This window comes from Phyllostomus hastatus, unplaced genomic scaffold (assembly GCF_019186645.2).
Source record: "Phyllostomus hastatus isolate PE091 unplaced genomic scaffold, TTU_PhHast_1.1 phas_scaffold_216, whole genome shotgun sequence".
Taxonomy (NCBI): domain Eukaryota; kingdom Metazoa; phylum Chordata; class Mammalia; order Chiroptera; family Phyllostomidae; genus Phyllostomus; species Phyllostomus hastatus.
Genome location: NW_025334018.1, coordinates 1299566 through 1324851, shown reverse-complemented (window position 1 = coordinate 1324851; position 25286 = coordinate 1299566). Strand labels below are relative to the sequence as shown.

The 25286-nt window shown below is 38.7% G+C and overlaps 1 protein-coding gene across 2 annotated transcripts in view; it reads left to right on the top strand.

Moving 5' to 3' along the window:
• Nucleotides 1–3639: 3639 nt before the first annotated feature.
• CHD1L (chromodomain helicase DNA binding protein 1 like) overlaps nt 3640–25286 on the top strand; it is an 83879-nt gene continuing 62232 nt past the window's right edge. The window contains exons 1-6 of one of the 2 annotated variants that reach the window (XM_045817102.1): nt 3640–3817; nt 12172–12284; nt 16978–17084; nt 17606–17720; nt 18297–18328; nt 21723–21804. In XM_045817102.1, the coding sequence (XP_045673058.1) occupies nt 3691–3817; nt 12172–12284; nt 16978–17084; nt 17606–17720; nt 18297–18328; nt 21723–21804 (576 nt within the window). In that variant the 5' untranslated portion in view covers nt 3640–3690. The remainder of the gene's footprint in view (nt 3818–12171; nt 12285–16977; nt 17085–17605; nt 17721–18296; nt 18329–21722; nt 21805–25286) is intronic. The other variant, XM_045817103.1, reaches the window with a different exon arrangement.

The window sequence follows — 25286 nt, the reverse complement described above, 5'->3', positions numbered from 1 at the left end:
GGTTTTAATTTTTTTTAGGGTTTTAATTCATAAATTAGAGAACATCACATCCACTTGAATTTCACTGATCAAAGCAAATCACATGGACTCTGCATATTGGGAGGCACTTGAATCACATGGGGAAGGGCATGGATGTACAATCATGTTACTAGGGAGAAAGTTAATGGTAGGAAAAGTAATACAGTCTACCAAAGCTGACTGCCCATGACGTGCCATTGGGTAGATATTCCACACTGTGTGTGTGTGTTGTTCCTGTTGACCTTTAGAACCTGTATTTATGAGTCATGTGTTTGAGGAAAAACACTGTGAAACATTTGTGTGTGTATTCACCAAGAAAATGAAGTTATGACGGAACCTCAACATGAGAGATAACTCCCAATTTATTGTGTCTCCACAGGTGAGATGTAGATGTAGATACTTGGTTGATTACCAGACTCATTCCCACCTCAAGTTTGGTAAGTAGTAGAGTGTATTAAGGGAAACTTACATATGGGGTCTGTCTCAGTTGATCTGCAAGACAAAATGTATTTCCACACCATTTGACAGGTGTCAAAGAATTATACAGGGTATAAGGGGTGAATAGTAATGGGTACAAATACATGAATGCTACCAAGTATGGGAAATTACTTTACATGCTTGATCAGAACAGGACAATGTCCAGGAACCAGCATGTAGTAGGAGGCAGGAGCATGGTGCTGATTTATCTCAGAATGAATATCAATTATGGTCAAACAGTCTCTAGGCAGGGTTTGTGGTAAGCAATCTTCATTTCGACCTGTGTTTGGCTTGCAGGTCCAGAAGCAGTTACATGATGGATCAGTCTCTCCTCTTCCACACCTCTGGTTAACTCTATATCCCCTTTCAGTTACTGGTTCCAGTAATTCTTTTTCTTTTCACAGCAAAACTCTTTGAAAAAGGTGTAAGAATTCTGTCTCCACTTTCTTTCCTCCTATTCTCTCTTTTTAAATCCATTCCAGTTAGACTTTTTATTCTACAACATACAGAAATTGTTCTTGTCAAGGTCACCAATGACCACCATATTGCTCAATCAACTGGTTATTTCTCTACATGATCTTTACATTTGACACAGACATCCCACTTCCTTCTTTTTGTAACTCCTAATCATTTGTCTTCAGGTACATCACATTTTTCTCATACAATCTCACAAGCTGCTCTTATTCTCTTCTGCTGGTTCTTCCTCATCTTCCTGACTTCTAAATACTGGTTTAATTATCCAAGGCTTTGTCTCCTTTATAATTCCAGTCATCCCTCAGGTCATCCTATCTAGTATCAAGGTTTAGGGTCCATCCTATAATCATGACTCTCATATTTATATATTCTCTCCCCTGAACTTCAGACCAATCTATTTGATTATCTATTCACCATCTGAACTGGGATGTCTAATAACTTTTATGCTACTGTCAAAAATGAATTATTGATGTTTCTCAAACTTCTCATTTTCATTCTTCCCCCCTTTCATAAACAGCATCTCTATCCTATTGGTTGCTCAGGCCAAATCCCTGAAATCATCCTTTATTTCTGTACTTCTCTCAGATGCTTGATCAGGGTATCTTATAGGCTCTTCCTTTTCAACATATTGATAGTATCTGACCACTACTCACCACTCCACTGCCACCATGCTGGCCTGACAACTATCATCTCTTGGCCAGACTCCAACAGGAGTTCGTAAATGGGCCTAGCTGCTTCTACCTTTTTCCATTCTATAGACTCTGTTTCATACAGCATACAACGTAAAACTTTTATAGGCATCATCTCACAGGCTGACTTGGAGCCTCTCAGCTACCTTTCTTCGTTGTATTTTACAATAGATACCAGGCTCTCAATACACCAACAGAACACTTAGCTTATAGCTAGGACCCCTTCTCTGGTATAATGCTAAAACAAATGTAATTTAAGTTGATAATAATAAGCACCCGTTTGTTTGAGTGGCAGGTGGTTAATATTGATGCTTTAGTGGGTAAGTCTGTAGGGGAGAAAGTCAGTCAAACATAGAAACACCAATACAAAATCCATTCACAACAGCCACACAGAACAGAAACCCCTTCAGAAAAACAAGCAATGGATACACATCTATTTTAAGACTTTGAGAAAACACCCAAGTGGGAAATCAATGTAGCCCTGTTTCTCTTCCTTTTTAACATTGATCACTACATGGCTTTTATTTGCTTATTGCCTATCTCCTCCTTTAATATATAAGCTTAATTTAATTATATTGTTTGTTATTTGTAGATTCTGTCTCCAGTGCCTAAAGAGTGTGTGGCACATAGTAGGTGCTCAATCAGTATTTACAGAATGACTCAAGACACAAAATTAGCTTCACAAAACAGTGCTTTGGTTTTGAGTTTTTATAAATCAACCCAAAGTCATTTCTTTTGTAGGTCACAACCAATTTCCCTGTTCTATTTTGAGTAGGTGAGGATATGGCAAAGTGCAATTTTATTATTATTATCTTTTTAATCCTCACCTGAGGATATGTTCACTGATTTGAGAGAGGATGGGAGGGGAGGGAGGGCAAAGGAAGAGAGGAAGAGAGACAGAGAGAGAGAGAGAGAGAGAGAGAGAGAGAGAGAGAGAGAGAGAGAGAGAGAGAGACAGAGAGACAGAGAGAGAGAGAGAGAGAGAGAGAGAGAGAGAGAATATCAATCTGTTGTCTCTCCTAGGTGCCCCTATGGAGACGAACCTTGCAACCTTTTGGTGCAGGGTAGGACACTTCAATCGACTGAGCCATCAGCCTAGGGCTGAAGCGCAACTCTAATCTGAGTTCATTGAAGATGCAACCTCAAAGATTAACCTAAGTGAGAACAGTATTCTAATCACATTACCCAGAGAATAACATGGTTTCTGTTCCAACTTTGCCAATTACCATGTGCAATTTCCTCATCTGCAATGTGAGGACAATTATAGTATTTTTATGGGGTTATTGTGAGGGTTAAATGAGAATATAAATACATGTTAAGGCCTTAGGGAAGTACCTCTAACTACATCAATAAATGCAGCTATTTGGTTGTTATAATATTTGTATTGGTGGTACCCTACTAATCATAAATTACTACATTATAAATCCAAAGTTAATGTTGAGTCATGATGACCCCTAACCTAACACACTGCTTCAGTTTGCTCCCCATAATTCACTTGAGAAATCCATCTTGGCAATGACATCTTTGCGACTTTAATGTACTACGATTGGGAGGTTCCTGACTATGGCCTACAGTCAACAGTGAATAAATAAGATTTCGGGGCCCAAACCAATTTATTTTTAGTGTAAAGTGAAAGCACTCTGGCCTTTACAATCTCCCTGTCAATAACTGCAAGGCAGGGATGAAGTCTTATTGAATTCTATAGTCCCAGGTCCTAGCAGAGCACCTGGTCCTATACAATTTTGTTAAGTGAACAAGGAGCTCGTGCTAACTCCCTAATGAGTATCTCCGGCCGCAAATCGCCTACAGCGCTCTTAAGCACCACTAGAAGCACAGGAGTGAGAATCCAGCAGCCCTGGGTGCACCCACGTGCAGGAAATTCTGGGTGAGTCTGAAGGGTATAACTAACAGCTGCTATCTTCCGGAACTCAGCACCGGACGCTACGCGGAGGTGGCTGCGCCTCCGGGTCTGCCCTGCGCGTCTGGAAGGAAGTGTGGCTGGCCGGTAAGGGGCGGAGCCTCTCCGGGCTGGATGGAGAGTGCAGAGGATGCGAGAGGCCGAGGCCGGGGCGGCCTGCCCAGGTTCTTACTTCCCCTTAGGACCAAGAGCCAAGCAGTGCGGGTGCAGGAAAAGGACTTAAGGCAGTGGGGCCTTACAGGTCAGTTGCTCCGGGCGAACTTCCGCCCTGCCTGCCAGGTCTCTGGGACTAGCCTTAAAAGGGCCCGGTCCCCGGCCACGATCGGTGCTGGGCATCGCGAGTGGATCGTCCTGTGGGCTCTTTTTCCGCAGACCACACGGTCTGGTCTTTCTTCGCGCCTCTGCAGTGGGGGCTAGGCGGAGGAAGAGCTCCGCTTCGGGCCCAGTGGCCGGTGACCCCGCCTGCAAAGAGGGCGGGGCCGACGGACCTGGCAGCTCCGGGATTCCGGGCGCCAACCCTTGGCCCTGGCCTAGGTGGGGGTGGTGGGGGTGAGTAGGATCTTGGTGAAGTCTTGTCCTAAAGGGAAGACCGTTCCCTGAAGAAAAGGACGTCGTGGCGCTGCCGGGCTTGGATTTACAGTTTCTGTGCTGGCGGGTTTGCAGGCCTGGCTTGGGTGTTTCAATTGTTAGTTCTGTGGAACTATCACAACTCGGCTTCCTGCTCTAAGTGTTTTCGTTTACTGTGCACGCGCAGTTCTCGGAGAATTCTATCGCCACTGGCTAACTCCACGCTTCCCGCCCCCCCCGTGTTTTAAAGTGTGCTGTTAAACCAGGTTTACCGGTTATTACACGTAACTGCCCATTTTACACTAGTCCTTACTTTCCTAAGGTTTCCGAAGAGCAAACCTTCATTCCCCGAGGTCTGCAAGAAGCGAGGCTGAACTCTGCTTCGAAGGGAGAGCCAGTTCCTATTTCCTGGCTTGTGCATGACCTAACCTCTTCCACCCTCTTTTTCTATATTTGTAAAGTGGGGAACACAGTGCGTACTTTAACTATATGACAGAATCTTGGGTTAATAATATAGGGTGTAATGGTTAATGATTTATTGTGTGCCTCACAGAACCACATACTGTAAGGTGTTGGTACAGAGGTGAGCATAACGGGCGCTGACCTCCTAGAATTGTGGACTGACTAGGTTCTATGAGTGCTTTTAAAAAAAAAGCACAAAATAGTAAATGAAAAGTAAATACGTAGAGAGATATGGAACCTTGTTGATGGAAATGGATAAATTGGTAGTGGAGGTAAAGAAAAAAGTAGAAAACAGGTATACTAAAGTAATATTGTAACTTGAAATTTCTGTTTCTATTTACCAGATAAATTAGTATTCTGAGAAACTGTTCTTTGTGAGTTGGTTTAAAGTGCTTACTGAGCCTTCACTGTTGGGTGTCATTCAGCAGAGGAAGGGCCACTGGTTCATTTCTGGTCAGGGCATGTGCCTGGGTTTCCGATGCATCCCACGTAGGGGCACCAGCAAAAGGAGCCTGATAGATGTTTCTTTCTCACATCCATGTTTCTCTCCCTTTCTTTCTCCCTCCCTTCCATTCTCTCTCAAAAAAAATATCTAAAATCCCTTTAAAAATACTGATTTTTCTTCCTTCCGATTACAAAAGTAGTACATGATGTCTGTAGAACATTTAAGGTAATAGTCTGGGCATGAAAAAAGGTTTAATCTCCATATTTTTCTTACTGTTAACTGTTAATTATGTGTCCTGCAAGTTCGTGTTCTACACATGGGTCATATATCTTTTTTTCTTTTCTGAGTCACAGCAGGGAGCCAAGGAGGGGTGCAAAAACAGGGTCTCATGTACATATCTTTTTTTGAAACCATAATTAAAAAAATTATCACTTAGTTCTCCCTAATATCACTGTAGTGGTTATAGGTATTTCACTGTATGGAAGTGCCATAATTTAGCCAGCCTGTCTACTTAGATATTTAGCTTCTTACATTACTGCTGTTGTAAATAATATTAATAAATATCATTGTAACCAAATATTTATTAGAGTTAGGAATTTTAGAGTTCCTCAAAGGCAGCGTTTGTAGAACAAGGAGCATATAAAATTTAGGCTCATTTCTCCATACTCTCACCAACACTGATGTTTTCTAATTTGAGAAGTTAAAAATGCTGTTTTATTGTTTAATGTTTGTTTACTAGTATTGATACACTTTGATATTTGTCTGTCTTTTGTTCCTTTGTTTATGCTCCTAACCCATTTTCACTTTATTTATTTATTTATTTATTTAAATTGAGGTATTTGTTGCTTTGTAGGATCTTTCTTGCATTGACGGTGTTAAATATTTGTTATGTGTATTGGGACTATGGTTTCTAGTTTTTTATTTGCCATTTGAGTTTGGTGTATGTTTGTATTTTAGTGGTAAAGTTTAAGATTCTTTTGCTGTCAAATCTTTCAGCCTTTTCCTAGATGATTTTGCCGTTAGTGTTCCACATAGAAGGGGCTTTACCACTCTGAATTTGTAATTATTGACCTAATATTTTTCTTCTAGTATAATTATGACATCTTTATATTTTAAATTTTATTTCTCCAGAAATTTATAGAAAGAAATTTGATTCTATTTTTCCCCTCAAATATGTAACCGATTATTCACTTTTTGCTAGCTGATGACTTAAAAAATATTTTGTTCTGCAATATTTTTCTTAGTGATTCAAAAACTTTCTAGTAGGTCTTACGCCCCTTAATAGTGTTATAGATACATCCCATACATACCAGTGAACTTCAGAAATCCAAATGATCGTAATGATATGTTAGGGCTGCTTTATTTTTGGAATATGCAGACCTATTACTTGCTGCTGTTTTTGCCTGCTTTTCATTACTTCTCATTCACCTGAAAGGTGGGCAATATCCATCAACTCTTTGATGGATATTGCAGATGGACACCCTCAAATTTGTTCCTTCCTCATCCCCTATGCCTGTGTTACTGCATTCTAGAGGCTAGAAATAAAAGACTAGATTTCTCAGACTCCCTCGTAGTCTGTTGTGCCTGTGACTTGGTTTTTACAGAGCAGATAATGAGGGAGATTGTTAGGGGAAAGAGGGGGGAGGGGGAGGCTACTGTCTTGGAGGGATTTGGGTTTTCTGCATTTTTCTTGGGGACTAGTCCTAACTTCAAGGTGGTTAGATGGGTACTGAATATCCATTTAGCTGGTGTGGATTATGGCTGAGGTGGGGGTTCCGAGAGCTGACAGTTGGAGTAGTGGCCTCCTGGGTTCCCCCACTCTAAGTAACTTGTCATTTTTCTCTGGGTACTTTCAAGATATTTCATCTTTAGTTTTTAGCAGCTTAATTATGATGTGTTTTGATGTATATTTCTTTGAGTTTATTCTGTTCAAAGTTTGCTCAGCTTCTTGAATCTATAGGTCTTTTGCCAAATTTGTGGAGTTTTCAGCCCTTATTTCTTTGAATATTTTTCAGCCTCAGCCTGTTTCTTATCTCTTGCTGGGATGCCAGGGAATGAATGTGAATTTTTTGTTAGAGTCCTGCAGTCCCTGAGGCTCTGTTTATGTGTGTGTATGTGTGTTTATTCCAGAGGGGACCCAAAAAACCTGGAATTTATTTTAAAAAATTGTGTATTTTTACATGTTTAAACTTCAGTCACTTTCAAAGTACCCTCTATTGGATGCAGTGCACCTATTGAGACATTTTTTCCACTGCTCAAGACAGTTTTTGAACTCATTGATTTTGATGCCTTCTAGTGCTTCTGCCATTTTTTTGTTTCACCTTTTTTTCACATTGGTGAAACATTTCCCTTTGAGGACTTTTTTCATCCATGAAACAAAAAAAAGTCACTGCAGTTGAGATCAGGTGAATAGGGAGAGTGGGGCATAGGGGTCATGCCATTTTTTGGTCAAAAACTGCTGAACATTCAGTGCTCTGTGGGCAGATGTGCTTATAAATCAACTGTCATGAAATCGGCAGATGTGTTAAAAGAATCTTCAGAAAAAAATTCAGCCCTGGCTGACGTGGCTCAGTGGATTGAGTGCTGGACTGCAAACCAAAGGGGTGCCCATTCAATTCCCAGTCAGGGCACATGCCTGAGTTGTGGGCTACAGCCTCAGTAGGGGGTGCTCAAGAGGCAACCACACATTGATGTCTCTCTCCCTCTCTTCCTCCTTTCCCCTCCCTAAAAACAAATAAATCTTTAAACAAATTCACCGATGCTGAACGCAGCCTCCCACAATACGAACTGGCACACTGATGCGGACGGGTTCCTAGCACAATCACCTAGTGTGTGAAGCCTGTATCACAAAGGGTCTGCCCTCCAGAAAATAATTTCATTTTTTGGGCCCTCCCTCATATGTGTATATGTGTGTGTGTGTGTATGTATGTATTTATTTTTATCCTCACCTGAGGACAACATTGATGTGAGAGGGAAGCATCATCAGTTGGTCACCTCCCATATGCGCCTGTACCATAGATTGCATGTACCTGGTCCCAGGATCTTATGTGCCCTGACTGGGGGACCTATTGAACCTACAACCTAGGTATGTGCCCTGACTGGGAATTGAACGCACAATCTTTTGGCTATGGACAATGCTCCAACCAACTGAGCCATACTGACCAGGCCAAATCTTTTTTTTTTTTTTTTTTAGGAAGAAAAAAAATAGTTTAATATTTAATTGGCCAATACAGAACAGGAAGCTTGAGCTCTAAAAAACCTCAACTCCTTGATGGTGTGTAGGTTACAGATTATATAAGGCAAAACCACGAGACATCATGGGTTAGGGTTTTGAGGTCATGCTGGGGGCTGATTGTTTATAGGTCAGCTATGGGTAATAATTCATTTCTTTAGGTTTTGAGGACTGCTCTGAGGTCTTTTCCAGCATCTCTTTGTCCTGTCATGTGGGAAAGTAGCCAGAGGGGTCATCCATCTCAGGGCTCAGGAACTGAAATACAATTTAGATCAAGATGTTTTCTTTAGCCTGACTGTTAGTCAGGTCTCAGGCCACTGTCTTCTGCTGCCTCAGGGGTTGCTGGTTATCAGGTGGAAGGCTATATCTCTTTGTAGCTGGATAATCCTTTGTTGTGGGGAGCTGTCCTATGCATTGTCAGTTTGTTTTCTCTCTGTTCAGATTGACTAATTTCTATGGTTCTGTTTTATTGTTCATTGATTCTTTCTTCTCTCCATTCTGCTGTTGAGCTGACCCACTGAGGTTTATTTACTTATTTACTTATGTGATCCACTGAGGCTTATTTATTTATTTAATCAGTCCTCACCTGAGGATATGTTTATTGATTTTAGAGAGAGAACCACACATTGGGTTCTCTTAGGGAACAGAGAGAGAGAGAGAGAGAGAGAAACCATTGATGTGAGAGAAAGACATCAATCTATTGCCTCCCATATGTCCTGACTGAAAATTGAACTTGCAACCTAGATATGTGCCTTGACTGGGAATCAAACCTCCTGCCTTTTGGTGTATGGGATGACACTTCAACCAACTGAGCTACCCAGCCAGGTCAACTAAGGTTTTATTTTGTTTTGTATTTTTCAGTTATAAACTTCCATGTAGTTCTGTTTTATATCTTTTGTTTCTTTTCTGAAGTTTTCTCCTTTTTCAGTTGTTTCAAATTCATAATTTCTTGTTGAAGCATTTTAAATCATTGCTGCTTTAAAATCTGTCAGATAATTCTGACATTTGTGTCATCTGGCTGTTGGCATCTATTGATTATCTTTTTTCATTAAGTTTGAAATCTTCCTGGTTTCTGGTATGAGTGGTTTTTGATTAAATCCTGGACATTGCCCTGGCTGGGTAGCTCAGTGGACTGAGAGCAAGCTGTGAACCAAAGGTCGCCAGTTCGATTCTGAGTCTGGGTATTCACCTGGGTAGTGCGCCAGGCTGCCAGTGGAGGCCATGTGAGAGGCAATCACACATTGATGTTTCTCTCCCTCTTCTTCTCCCTCCCTCCCTCCCTTTCCCTCTCTCTAAAAATAGATAAAATCTTAAAAAAAACAAAACCCAACCCTGGACATTAGTAAATTATATTATGAGACAGCAGATCTTATTTATTTTAAAAGACTTTATTATTTTTAGAGAGGGGGGAAGGGAGAGAGAGGGAGAGAAACATCAGTGTGTGGTTGCCTCTCATGTGTCTCCCACTGTTGGGAACTGCCCTGCCTGGTTTCAGGAGCTGTAACCCACCATGGCTAAGACTGAGTGAGAGACCTTGGGACCATAAACCACTAAGGAAACAAAGCTTATCTCCTTGGCAGGGGCGCTGCCTCTGCTCCTTTTACTTCACCCTGCCTGGCCCCTGGTGCATGATTGGTTAGTCAATGGTGGGTAAGATTCCTCAAGGGAGGGATGATCTAAGACAGGCATGATCATGGGGGGACTCAGGGAAGGACTTGGAGGGCTATAGAAAAAGGGGGTGATGGATCCTCACCCCTTGGCTTTCACAAAGCCTGAGTCCTCATTCTGTCTGCAAGAAGTCTTCTAATCTCTTAGCTGCTTTACTTTCCCTGCTCAACTAAGCCTGAAACAATGCTGGAGCAGGGTGCGGCCCTGTCCTGGAAAGGATGGGTTCCCTAGGGCAATCAGGTCTAAGAAAGAATGCATAAAATAATATGAAATCTACTTTGCTAATACCCTCAATTTAAATGATAAGGGTCCAAGCAGGAAGTGAGTTTGTTCCCCAAAGTTTTATGGCCCTTTAACTATCTGACCCTGACTCAGAATAAACCCTCAGAGTTCTTTGAATGTTATCTATTGTTTAATCATTTCTGCCTGACAATGATTGATGAGCTTTATACCTGTGCAAATCGAACCCAATAAAAACCTGTTAAGGCAAGGGTCGGGGCACTCTCCTCGAGTGGCCAAGGTGCTCCAAGGTGCTCTCCCCTTGAGAGAGTGGCCGTGCTGTCCCTTTTCCTCCACATGACTCAGTAGTCCGTGTGAATTTCTTGTGCCTCATCCACAATGTGGTGGACCCCACGAGCCAGGGTCTGCATCACCCTACTGGGGCCCTGGCCTGAAACCCAGGCTTGTGCCCTCACTGGGAATTGAACTGGCAACCCTTTGGTTCACAGGCCAACACTCAATCTACTGAACCACACCTGCCAGGGCCCAGATCTTAATTTAAATCTTCTGTTTTAACAGTCTTTGTTGTATGTTGCTGTGATAGGGGAAGGGGGGTTGTTGCTTTGTTATTACCAGGTGGAAATAGAAGTTCAGGCTCCCTTTTTCAGCCTCTGTTGATGCCTGGGTATAGGGAGGGGGCTTCTCCTTACCTCTGGTTCAGAGTGATAGTAATGGCTCTCTGTTTGGTCTCCACTGAAACTGTAGGGCTGCCTTATTACCTTTGGGCAATGATAAAGGTCCTGAATCTCCACTAGGCCTCCTCTGATACCACTTATGGGGTTGGTAGTAGAGGAGGCACATTTTGATTTATACAGGTAGAATTCTAGGCATTTCTGGGTTGTTAATTTTTTCACTTCCAATCTGGGATATATGAGGCAAAAAGAAACCTGGAGCTCATCACCTTGTTTTTCTTGGATCCTGAGGTCACTAGCTGGGCTTCCTTTTCTCTCCACTTTTTCAGATTTGACTTATGTTTGTTTTCTTTGTAACATTCAGGAATTTCAGTTGTATTAGCAAGAAGAATGGGGAAAAGAAAACCTCCATCTTCCCAGAAGCCAATTTTACATGTTAATCTTCTTTGAGTATTTGAATTTTCTAACTACAAAATGGAAATAATACCTACTGCTTGGGGTCATTATAAGTATTATATGAGGTAACTTATGTAAAGTGTTTACTCTCTCCCTGGTATTTAGTAAGTGCTCAATAAAAACTTATTTTCTTTTAATGTTCTACAATTATTATATATGGCCTAGTTTCTTTTTGAAGGCTATGAGTTTAACCCAGAAAGTTATATTTTTAATAGTTAATAGTATGCTTGGGGCCTTCCCTTCCCCAAGATGGGAAGTTCTCTGAAATTGGATTTTCTGGCCCTAAGGGAGAGAGATGAGAGGCAGCAGAGGCTCCATGTGGATTGCAGACACTTCCTTCTGTTCTTGTGCACTGTTAAACACCCTCTGTGCAACATAATTTTAGTCCTAATGGCACTGTGCCTCATTTGATGCATAATTTAATCTAGTCCTGTCTCAATTTTTTTTGCAAAATTTAAATGATTTCAGTTAAGCAGGCACATGTACAATCCACGTGTTGGTGGTGGTAGTTATGTTGTATCAGTAATGCCTTATTTCCTAGAATGGACACTGGCATGAGTCTCAGGCAATAAAGAGGCCAACTCCCAAGTTGACTTTCTTGTCTGTCACGTGGATGCCGTAACACTAACAGGCTGTTTTAGGGATTTGAATATAATGGTGACTAAGTCTGCTAACAAAGTACTTTGGAAGTCAGCAAATGTTTGCATATCAATAACTTCCCAGCAGAGGATAAGGCCCAGTAAGATTCGGAGTATGGGGATTTAAGCCATATTCTTCAGTTGAAGTCTTAAAACATAGCTTGTGTGTATGTTGCAATGTCTGCTTTTTGAACTTGCTGTATTTTTTATTTCTAGGGATTCACCTACGCTCTTATCAACTGGAGGGAGTCAACTGGCTAGCCCATTGCTTCCACTGTCAGAATGGCTGCATCCTGGGAGATGAGATGGGCCTGGGTAAGACCTGTCAGGTATGTTACTGGTCACACCTGTCAGGAGTGACAGCTGCTCACTGTCACTGAAATATCTTCTTACAACTCATTACTATCTTTGACTACTTGTATATATTTTTATACTAGGTGATGAAATACCTGAACTTTTATTTAGAGATCATGACCTTGGAGCTGACTTTTCTAGTCATGGGGATAGTTTTGAACTGTATCAGTATCCTTATCTTAGCCCTTGACATGTAGGACTTTGGTTACTGGGCAGGGTTTTTCTCTTGTAAAACAAATATACATGTCCCAGGGATCAAAATGTTTCTGTCCTCCTTAGCAATATTTTATTTAGTTAAGTTAGCTGGATCACTTATAATATTAAACTCCCTTAATCAGTGAGTAGTAGGGCCACTTCCTATTTTTCTGGCATGCTAGAAAAGTACAGAGGAAGTACCCTATGTTTTCTGAAATGCCTGGGACATGGAGAATCAAACATAGCCTCTTTAGATATTGATAAACAGTGGTGTGTTGAGATAGATGCTTCTTGGTTGGATGATTACCAGTATAATCCCTGGGTTGATATATGTCAGTAGAAGGCTTGGACTGATAGAAAGTACAGACACAGACACCCCTTGAATTAGTCATAGAAGGTCTACTTGTTTGTAGGATACCAGAGAAAGTTACTGCAGTCAGGATACACAGCAGATGTGATTTTATTAGAAACTGTGGACATATGTGTAAAAGGTTTCACCAGAGAACACACAGAATGAGTGAAGGTCTCCTTAGTTCTTTTTAGAAGCTCAAGTGCTCCCTCCAACTCTAACCTTACATACACAAGTATGAAGCTGAAGCAGGCCTGCAGGTAAACTAATCTGACCATGTGTTGGAGACTAAGGCAAGTACAACTCATTAATTTTAGGGTTATTTAGAATACAGTATGATCTGTAAGTATGGTCATATGAGGATATTTCTCAGACATACAAATCCGGTTCTAGTGTATTACTGAACTGAGAGCTGTGGAACTAGAACAAAGGTAGGTTACCCAATGTTTCTGGGAACCAGGCTAACAGACTCTTGGACCAGGTACATGGCTTTCCTTGCAGCCTCCTTTTCCTTGGACGTTGGTATTGCTCTGACTTCTGCAAATTCAGAGGAAGCACATTTCACTTGTCCTATGCCTTTTCCTAGGGTGTTCATGTAGCTCTACTTTTAAGTGCACTAAAAATATCATGCCTCCAGATTCATCTTGTTAAAATCTGGTTTAGAATATTTATATCTATGTTCATAAAGCATATTGGTCTGTAATTTCCTTCTTTTGTAGTGTCTTTTTCTGGTTTTGGTATAGTGGTAAAGCTGGATCTAGAAAATGAATTGAGTATTCTCTCCTCTTCAGTTTTTTGAAGTTTGTATAGAATTGGTTTTGTTTGTTCATCAAATGTTTGGTGGAATTCCTTAGTCAATCCAAATTAATTTTGTTGTTATATCTGGTTTAGAGTAATACAAGGTAATTGTTTTCTAAATAATATCCTCAGCAAAGGCTAGGCAGAATGGCTGTAATGCAGTAATTACTTAATTGTTGGGTGATTTTTCTGGACACAGTCTGGATTGGAAAGCAATAGATAAAGAAGAAACTTATTTCCACTATAAAATTAATGTAATCTCAGTTAAAAATAACTACCACCCCATAAGCAGAGTACTGTGGCCATAACTAGTAGTATATATTTAATAAGGGTTGAAATTACAGTGTACTTATAGTATAATTATAGTGTACAGTGTACTTTGTATTTTTGTACTCTAACACTATCATTGGAATTTTCCATATTCTATTCTTCACAATCATTACTTTTTTAATTGAGGTATAATTAACATATTAATTTTAGGTATACCACGTAATGATTTGATATTTGTATATATTACAAAATGATCATCATAGTAAGTCTAGTTAAACATCAATTACCTCATTTTGTTGTTTTTTTTCCTACCACTCCAACCCATCCCAGCCATCCCCATCACCCACCTTCCATTCTTCACCCCGCTTTGGCTTTGTCCATGTGTCCTTTACACATGTTCCTTAATGACTCTTCCACTATTTCCCTCCATTATCCCCTCCCACCTCTCCTCTGGTTACTGTCAGTTTGTTCTTAATTTCAATGTCTCTGGTTATATCTTGTTGCTTGTTTGTTTTGTTGATTAGGTTCTACTTATAGGTGAGATCATATGGTATTTGTCTTTCACAGCCTGGCTTATTTCACTTAGCATAGTGCTCTCTAGATCCATCCATGCTGTTGTGAAGGGTAGGAGCTCCTTTCTTTCTGCTCTGAAGTATTCCATTGTGTAAATGTACCATAGTTTTTTGATCCACTCATTTACTGATGGGCACCTAGGCTGCTTTCAGCACTTGGCTATTCTAAATTGTGCTATTATGAACATTGGGGTGCATAGGTTCTTTTGAATTGGTGGACTTAGGGTATAATCCCAGGAGTGGAACTGCCAGGTCAAAAGACAGTTCCATTTTTAGTTTTTTGAGGAAATTCCACACTCTTTTCCATAGTGGCTGCACCAGTCTGCATTCCTACGAACAGTGCACTATGGTTCCCTTTTCTTCACAACCTCCCCAGCACTTGTTGTTTGTTGATTTGTTTATGATGGCCATTCTGACCAGTATGAAGTGATATCTCATTGAGTTTTTAATTTGCATCTCTCTGATGGCTAGTGATGCTGAGCATCTTTTAATATGTCTCTGGACCCTCTGTATGTCCTCCTTGGAGAAGTGCCTGTTCGTGTCCTTTGCCATTTTCAAATTGGATTATTTGTCTTCATGGTGTGGAGTTATGTGAATTCTTTATATATTTTGGAGATTGAACCCTTGGCCAAGGTATCATTTGTGAGTGTATTTTCCCATACGGTTGGTTCCCTTTTTCATTTTGCTGATGTTATCTTTAGTTGTACAGAAGCCTTTTATTTTGATGAGTCCCATTTGTTCATTCTTTCCTTTATGTCCCTTGCTGTAGGAGACATATCAGTGAAAATATTGCTGCGTGGAATACCTGAGATTTTCCTGCCTATGTTCTCCTCTAGGACTTTTATGGTATTGCGACTTATATTTAAGACTTTTATTCATGTTGAGCTTGTTTTTGTATATGGTGTAAGTTGGTGATCAAGTTTCATTGTTTTGCATGTAGCTGTCAAGATCTCCCAACATCACTTGTTGAAGAGGCTGGTTTTACTCCATTTTATGCTTCTTTTCCCTTCATCAAACATTAATTGACCATAGAGATGTGGGCTTATTTCTGGGCTCTCTGTTCTATTCCATTGATCTATGTGTCTGTTCTTATGCCAGTACCAGACTATTGATTATAGTGGCCTTGTAATATAGTTTGATGTCAGGTGTTGTTATCCCTCCTACTTTGTTCTTCTTTCTCAAAATTGCTGCAAGTGAATAGTTCATGGGTTGTTTATGGTTCTATATAAATTTTTGAAATGTTCTTTGTGAAATATGTCAGTGGTATTTTAATAGGGATTGTGTTGAGTCTATAAATTGCTTTGTGTAGTATGGACATTTTGATGGTGTTAATTCTTTCATTCCATAAACACAGTATATTCTTCTATTTATTTGTGTCTTCCTTAATTTCTTTCTTCAGTGTTGTATAGTTTTCTGAGTACAGTTATTTTACCTCCTCAGTTAGGTTTATTCCGAGGTATTTTATTTTCCTTGTTGCTATATCAAATAGGATTTTTTTCCTGATTTCTCTTACTGATATTTCATTGTTGGTATACAAAAATGCCTTCACACAATCATTATTTTTTATTGGCTATTTAATATTCATCAAGAAAAGTGATTGTAATTTACTTAAATGTTGTACAGTTGAGGAATGGTGAGCTCCCCTCTTTTTATTCTACTTAAATTAACCTCAGTGTGAACACCATTGGGTATTTGCTTTCTCAGGACTTTGGATTATATCTTTAGAATAGATTTTCTCAGAAATAGAGGGCTTCCCAGACTTTTTGTCGTATGAAATAGAGCCATTTTCTCTGTATATCACAGCAACCTTCTAAAGAAACTTCTAGTCAAAAGTGTGTACAGATATATCCTACAGTAGGCCTATTTGGCTTTACAAAGTTGTTTATTTTATACCCCTCTTGAAGCTTATGAGGCATTATTTATTGTTTGTTTTGCTCACTAGAATGTTTATTCCATTAGAACTAGTAGTTTTATCTGTTTTGTCACTGTTACATACCAGAGCTCAGCACCTGGTAAATAGAAGGTGCTCTATAAATGCACACAGTAGAGAGGAAGTTAGGAAGGAAAGAGAGCCTGGCAAGCAGTGGAGGCCAGCTACCACAAGGTTGGTCATTTTTACAGTTATATCTTGACACTATTTTTTATAGTATTCCTGTTCTCTTGTGCATTATTTGCATTGTTTTCATTGATTTGTATTGTCTTTCCTGATTTTTTTTCTTTGCATTAGAGGTTCAAGTGCATGAATATTAAGTACCCTTGCTTGTTACTATTGATATAGTTGAGTGCCATAGATTTCTTTGGCATTTACATTGAAGCTTACATGATTTCACTCTAGGAATGGATGACTCTCTTAATGGGTACATCACTTTTTTTATAGATTAACTCTTAAGTGAAAGTTTGTGTTCTTTACAAGATTATGGTAAACTTGTGGTTATTTGTCATGTGGAAATGTGACCAAAACTACCTTCTTTTTCTGTGTTTCAGACTATTGCTCTCTTCATTTACTTAGCAGGAAGATTAAATGATGAAGGACCATTTCTGATTCTTTGTCCCTTGTCTGTTCTGAGCAACTGGAAAGAAGAGATAGAGAGGTACATAGTAGATGTAGCTGAAATTTTATTTTTTGCATTAAGATTTTTTTCTGAGTGATATGTGAAATATGATAAAACAACATATTGTCCTAAACAGTGAGTTTATTTCTTCCAGAAAACTCTTATCTGAGGTAATGTAGATGAAGACTGAAGATCTGATGGGGAGTGGGTCCAATGGGTGTTATTGTTACTATTTGGAAATTTGAAGGTTGGTCCTCATTTTTAGTTAAATTTTGCTGAGCTAAAGGAGAAGCCATCTTTTTCATAGTGACATAGGGAGTAACCAACATGGAAAAAATACTTTTGTTTTTAGAGTTAGTACAAGGCCAATTTTTTCAGATGTTCATCTTACCCTTCCACCTCTTCACACAGGGTTTTGGAGTCCCAAGACTCTTTGTGTTTGTAGGGCACCATGAGGCCTGTGTGTCTGCAATCCTCCCATGAAATATAGTTTTCCAGATATGCATGCCCTTTTCTATTGCTCTGTGTTTGTGTTCATCTACCTTTATTCTTGGATTCAGATTTGCTCCAGGTCTTTCCTGTATAACATACACAGGTGACAAAGAGGAGAGAGCCCACCTACAGCAAGACCTAAAACAGAAGCCACATTTTCATGTGTTGCTAACTACCTATGAGGTATCCATTTGTTTCTCTATAGCAAGACCTCTTAACCTGGGACCTTAGAAGTTGTAGAATCCACTAGAATTATATTTAATGAGCAAACATTTTTCTGGGAAGTCTACTTTATTTAGATTCTCAGAATGGGGCTGTGACCAAAGGAAGTGAAGGACTACAGTGTTCCAAATTAGTTAGATATCTCCCTCTCTTTCCTGGTGTGTTGAAGGGGAAGGCTTTCCATGGAAGTGGCACTGAAGCTGCTTCTTGGTCAATGAATAGAAGGAAAGTTTTGTGGGCTGAGTCATTGTCCCTGTAACTGGAGGAAGGGAATGGAGGACACTTGGCCCATTGTGTAGTCCTTGTTCTTCATGCTGAGATGGGGTCATTATAAGCAGGACTTACTCCTGCTTCCCTTTTGCTTGTCTGTAAGGTACTGCTACTTAGAAATTATGCTCATAACATTTTTTTTACTTAGTGAAAGAGTAAGACTTAGCTAACTCCTGTAGTTTAGGAGTGTTAGCTAGAAACTAGCTCATTAATATCAGATGTATACCAGTACCAGCCTTTATAATGTATTTTCCTTAATTTTTCCAGATTTGTTTGAAAGATACATCATTCCTAAAATCGTGAGTATGTTGCACTTCTTTAGAAATTGTGTTGAATGTATCATGACAATCATGTCTTTCCATTTTAGTACTTTGCTTCTATCCTGGTATGCCTGTCTGCCATGAGTCTTATTTACAAAGAGGTAGCATAGCGGAAGTCCTACAGTCTAGTTCCCTACTCATTAGCTGCATGTCCTTGGGTTAGTTACTTAATCTCCATGAACCTCAGCCTCTTCATGTGTAAAAGGGGATAATTAAATCTCTTACTTTGGGTGGTTGTTGTGAGGATTAAATGAAATAAGGGTTGCATGGTGGGTGGTTAACAGATACTAGATTCTTTAAATTGCAACTTCAGGACTGTTGGTGTTTTGACTATAATAAAGGAGGTGACTGATTTTAAACCTTTTCCTGGAAATATATTAAAGTAGCCACCAGTGCGACAAAATTAACTTTTTAGAAAGGGAATTTTAAGTTGATTTCTAATTAATAAGCTTGCAGCCTTCATATGAGCTTATGAAGTATAGGAAACTTAGATTTAACTCTTAGTACCACCTGGTAATAGGGATGACATGTTGTGCAGTATGTGGTCAAGATAATAGTTACAATGTAGATTACACAAGAGCTAGACTACTGGTAAATAAGAAAAGAAAGATATGTTACTTTTATTCTTCATTGCATGTGTATTTATGACATGGTTAGGTGGGGATTTTCATCTTTAATATTCAAAATTAACTTATTTTCAGAGTGCTTATTAATATTTTAAATGTTACGTCTCATTCAGGTTCTTTTGACTTGGATTTCTTCAGCTTTTTTAAAAATACTAAAGACTTAGTCATAGATTTCATGACTTCCATCAAGTGTTTTTTTTCACTTTTCATTTAAGTCAGCATATGATCTTGTTTTTCATTAGAAGAGGCTATGCTTTAACCCCCCCCTCTTTAAATTAATGTTCAACTTAATATTTGTTGAAGATCTCTCCTCTGGAATGACACTGTTCTGGGAGTCATCAGAAATACCAGGAAGGTAAACCATAGAGCACCCTAAGAGGACTTAAACTCTAGGAGAGCGATAAAAAATACAGATATCCATAATACAAGGCAATATATGGGAAGTTTCAAAGTATGAGAAGATTGGGACGTAAATGTTATTAGATATTTTATGTAAATTAACCTATTTAGTCTTCATGAAAACCCCAGTAGGCAGGTATTGTCATTTGTTTTATAGGCGAGGAAAGTAAGAGATTAGGTAACCCATCTACTAGAAGATTGCAGACTGCACATCCAAACCCAGCACTTGTGCTGTGGAGCCTTTTATTAAGAGAGCTTCCCAGAGGATCTAGGTATACTGCAGTTATACATGGTTCAGCAGAAATACAGTCTTTCTATATCAGATTATCTGTCTGGAATCTATTCCAGGTGAATTTAAAAACTTAAATAATGAAGGGACATTTATAATGTTGACTCATGATATGAATCCCAAAAATACAGATACATTCTTTTGATATACAGGGGTGGACAAAAGTAGGTTTACAGTTGTGAGTACACAAAACAGTTTATTCTTGTATTATTACTTATTAATTATTGTATTATTTTTCACACAGACAAGCGTAAACCTACTTTGCCCCTCTCTTTGGCCAGGTTACACTGTGTATTATACTGTATTGCACACTCTAGAACAGCTTGGGAGTGTAATGTAATTTTTGCCCTAAAGAAATTTATTATGGATAATTAAGACTGCACATGTAACAATAGGAAAAATAGGATTTTTTTTTTTGATAACACACAATAGACTTATACAGTCTTTGGCTTAAGAAAGTTAGATGTTTCCTTATCCTACTTTATTCAGTGCAAGAATTTCCTCCACCTCTTTCTTTTCACAGAGCATCCTTTAGAGTGTCCTTTGATCAGTGCTTTGACCTACTTCCTTTCATTAAGCCAAAATCCACCTCCCTCTATCCTGTTTCATTGAATAAGCTTTTATTGGATCCTTGCTGTGTATAAAAACCTAAATATCTGGTTGTTCACAAGGGAACAGGACCTAACCTCTCTTGAATGCTAATTCAGTCAGGCACAAAGCATTATACTGTAGCTGTTTTCACACCTTATCTATGACTTGTGTCTAATTTCATCTGGACCTTTGTTCCTTATAATTCTTAAATGCCTCTCCAGCTCATGCTTTGCAGTGGGAATGATCCCAATTCCTGTGTTCTCTTTGGACCCCCAATCTCCCTCCACCTATACCACTCTTAGTAGGTGAATGGTACTAGGTATCTGTTTCTGTACCTATTTTCTGGATTTTCTCTGTAGCCTCTGATGAAGAGGACTTCCTCCTTGTAAGGCCAACCTCTGCTCAAGATCTTTCTCTAATTTTTGAGGGATTTTTATTTCTCTGCCCAATAGTCTGTTTTACTTGTATATACAGTTAATTTTTTAAATGTAAATTGATATAATTGGATTACAGAATGTTTATGAACAAAAAGTTAAAAAAATCATGTAACTTCCACTCTATCTTTTGTATGGTTTACACATTTGTATAAAAGGGTATGTAATATATATATCTTTTATAGTTATGTGGTTACCATATCTTCTTGCAACATAATCATCTTTATTATTTAAAATGCTATATAATATTTCATCACCTATAATTGGACCTATTATTATTTTTAGGGGTTTTTTTTGCTGTTTTAAATAATGCACGTGGGAGCATTTGCAGACATACATATTTTTTTATATTTTGAGTTATTTTCTGGATGAATAGCTTCCTAAGAGTGTTTGACTGAATCTCTTAAGAAATTGTAACCTACTGTGCTATAAAATGTGCTCTGGTAGTCAGTAACTTCCATTTTAACAAATCCAAAGGATGTATCTTCCTAGACATCTGTAACATTCACCACTTCCTCATTTGTAAACCATACTTTTTAAACTACTGTGACACCATTGTCTCTTGCCTTTTTTTCCTCAGTCTGAATCTCAGCTCTGCCTCATAATACCTTTATGACCTTAACTAAGTCACCTGACCTTTCTGAGCTTAAGTCGCCTTGTTGGTAAAATAAGCACAATAAGGTCTGTTCACCATATTCTTTCAGATTAAATAACATACATAAGAGCCAAGCTCAGTGACTGGCACACAGTAGGGGGTCATAAATGTTTCCTTTTTCTTTCTGTCTCTGGCTTCTTACCTTCTGCATAGGTCTTTCTTACCTTGGAAAAAAATTACTCTAATTTTAGTGCCTTAACTGGATTTTGTCTTATATATATGACAGGCTGTCAGGTAAGAAAACAATTTGAGTGTGTTTCTGATAGAATGGGCTTCATGTTCATCTTCCCAACAATAGTCACAGTTCTGTATTAAGACTTTTGGATGTGAGATACATGTTTGACTTACACAAAACTAAAAGTTGGATTTTCTCTCACAGTTTCCATTGGAGTATTCTTGTTGTGGATGAAGCTCACAGGTTGAAAAACCAAACCTCCTTGCTGCATAAGACACTTTCAGAGGTAAGCTCATAGGATAATCTTAGGTTTTATACAACTCCCTTTTAAAATATATTAGTTTTGGCTTGTAAAGAGCAAATTAAGTTGAAACATTATTTTCTGTTGCATTTCTTCAGGGATGAATGAACATTTTGTGGGTGACAGCAGAGGTACTTAATGGCTTAACTTATTCCTCTGTCTTTTACATGTTTACTAAAATCTGGTTATCCGTGAATAAGTCCCTACTCCAGTAAAATACATTGTATTTTTGGAAATGTTTGAATTCTCTTTAAAGGGGAAATTTCTTTAAAAATAATTTTTTATAATTCTTCTGTCTGTAATAGCAGACATAGGTGATATATTGTACCTCTGTCCACATTTACCTGTTTAAAAAATGTGATGGTTCACACATAGTCACAAAGCAACAGATTTCATGCCATTGAATATTACTTTGAGCCTTTCTTTCTCATTTGAGTATGACACCCTTGATGTCATTTCCTTTTCTTGATCTCTGACATCATTCTGGCAAAGTAGTTGAGAAAAGTCACTGTAGCCCAAAGTTTGCCATTTTCTCTGAGGAGCCAGTGGAACAGTTAGTGCATATGAAGTACCTTTCTCCTTGACCAAATAAAGGCTTGTTCATTCATGAGACCACATGTCTGAATTTCTGTGACCATTGTTGAAGTTTGGTTCCTGTCCTGTAAACAATTAATAAATTTGGAGATCATTTGGAGAGAAATATTAGATCTAAATTTTATATTTACTGGCTAAAAGTTTCAGTTTTTAGCATTTTAATGCAGATATGGTCACTATTATTAGCCCAGCCTCAGAGATTGCTATCCCCTAGTGAGTTCCCATCTGCTCTATGGTCCTTTGATTTCTTTTCTTTTTTTCCATGTTTTATTTATTTTTAGAGGAGAGGAGAGAGAGGGAAAAGGAGAGGGAGAGAAGGAGATGTGGGAGAGAATTGATCAGTTGCTTCTCACACATCCCTCAAACTGGACCTGGCCTGCAGCCCAGGCATGTGCCCTGACTGGTATTTGAACTGGCGACTTTCTGTGTTATAGGCCTTTACTCAGTCCACTGAGCCACACCAGCCAGGGCCAATTCCCCACTAAATCATAGTGTGGTCTTTCCTAATTTTGAATTTCATAAAAATGGCGTAGATGCATTTTTAAAATTAAGAAGAGACATAATTGTTTCACCTTATGGTTTTTTCCAATTAATATATCGTGACTATTTCTCCATGTCATCATTTTTTCAGAAGTTATTTTTCATTGCTATGTATTTGACCATATGTTTCAAAGTGATTTGTTTAATGATCCCTCAATTTTTGGACATTTGTTCTAAACTTTGTTCTAAAAATTTGCTATTTTAATATACTTTTATTTGCCTTATTTCATATCTCTCTTTTTCTTATTGTTGTTCAAGTACAGTTGTCTTCATTTACCCCCACCGATCACACCCACCCCAGCCATCCCAACCTCCCGCTCTTGACCTTACCCCACTATGGCTTTGTCCATGTGTCCTTCAGGACAGCGCCCCCTTCCCCAGCCCCCACACTTACCCCCCTGTTATCCCCTCACCTCTCCTCTGGTTACTGTCAGTTTGTTCTTCATTTCAACATCTCTGGTTATATCCTGTTGCTTGTTTGTTTTGTTGATTAGGTTCTACTTATAGGTGAGATCATATGGTATTTGTCTTTCACTGCCTGGCTTATTTCACTTAGCATAGTGTTCTCCAGATCCATCCATGCTGTTGTGAAGAGTAGGAGCTCCTTCTTTCTTTCTGCTGTGAAGTATTCCATTGTGTAAATGTACCACAGTTTTTTTATCCACTCATTTACTGATGGGCACCTAGGCTGCTTCCAGCACTTGGCTATTGTGAATTGTGCTGCTATGAAAATTGGGGTGCATAGGTTCTTTTGAATTGGTGTTTCACGATTCTTTGGGTATAATCCCAGCAGTGGAATTACCGGATCAAAAGACAGTTCCAGTTTTAGTTTTCTGAGGAAATTCCATACTGTTTTCCACAGTGGCTTACACACCAGTCTGCATTCCTACCAAGAGTGCACTATGGTTCCCTTTTCTCCACAACCTCACCAGTACTTGTAATGTTTGTTGATTTGTTTATGATGGTCATTCTGACCAGTGTGAAGTGACATCTTATGGTAGTTTTAATTTGCATCTCTCTGATGGTTAGTGATACTGAGCATCCTTTCATATGTCTCTGGGTCATCCTTCTTGGAGTAGTGTCTATTTGGGTCCTTTGTCCATTTTTTAATTGGTTTGTTTGTCTTCCTGGAGTGGAGTTGTGTGAGCTCTTTATAAATTTTGGTGACCAAATCCTTGTCCGAGGTATTATTGGCAAATACATTTTCCCATATGGTTGGTTAGTTCCCTTTTCATTTTGCTGATGTTTTCTTTAGCCGTGCAGGAGTTTTTTTTATTTTGATAAGATCCCATTTGTTTAATCTCTTCTTTATTTCCCTTGTTGTAGGAGACGTATCGGTGAAAATATTGCTGTGTAGAATATATGAGATTTTCCTGCCTGTATTTTCCTCTTGCACTGTTATGGTGTTGCAACCTATATTTATGTCTTTTATTCATCTTGAGCTTATTTTTGTATATATTGTAATTTGGTGGTCAAGTTTCTTTCCTTTTTTTTTTTTTCTACATGTAGCTGTCCAGATCTCCCAACATCATTTGTTGAACAGGCTAGGTTTATTTCATTTTATGCTTCTGCCCCCTTTGTGGAAGATTAATTGCCTGTAGAAACTCAAGTTTATTTCTGGGTTCTCTGTTCTGTTCCATTGATCTATGTATCTGTTCTTATGCTAGTACCAGACTGTTTTGATTACTGTGGCCTTGTAATATAGTTTGATACCAAGTTGTGATCTCTCCTATGTTGTTCTTTGTTCTCAAAATTGTGGCAGCTATTCGGGTTCGTTTATGGTTCCATGTAAAGTTTCAAAATGTTTGTTCTATATCTGTGAAATATGACATTGGTATTTTAATAGGGATTGCATTCAATCTATAAAATGCTTTGTTTAATATGGACATTTTGATGATGTTAATTCTTTCAGTCCATGAACACAGTATATGGTTCTATTTATTTGTGTCTTCTTTAATTTCTTTCTTTAGTTTTGTGTAGCTTTCTGAGTACAGGTATTTTACCTCCTTGTTTAGGTTTATTCCTAGGTACTTTATTTTCCTTGTTGCTATATCAAATAGGATTTTTTTCCTGATTTCTATTTCTGACATTGCATTGTTGGTGTACAAAAGTGCCTTCAATTCTGAATATTGACTTTGTATCTCTCTGTCAAATTCACTTGTTAGGTTGAGTAGTTTTTTAGTAGAGTCTATCATGCCAAATAGAAACAATGATAGGTTTGCTTCTGCTTTTCCAATTTGGTTGCCTTTTATTTCTTTTTCTTGTCTGATCGCTGTGACTAGGACTTCCAATACTCTGTTGAATAGGAGTGGTGAAAGTGGACATCCTCATCT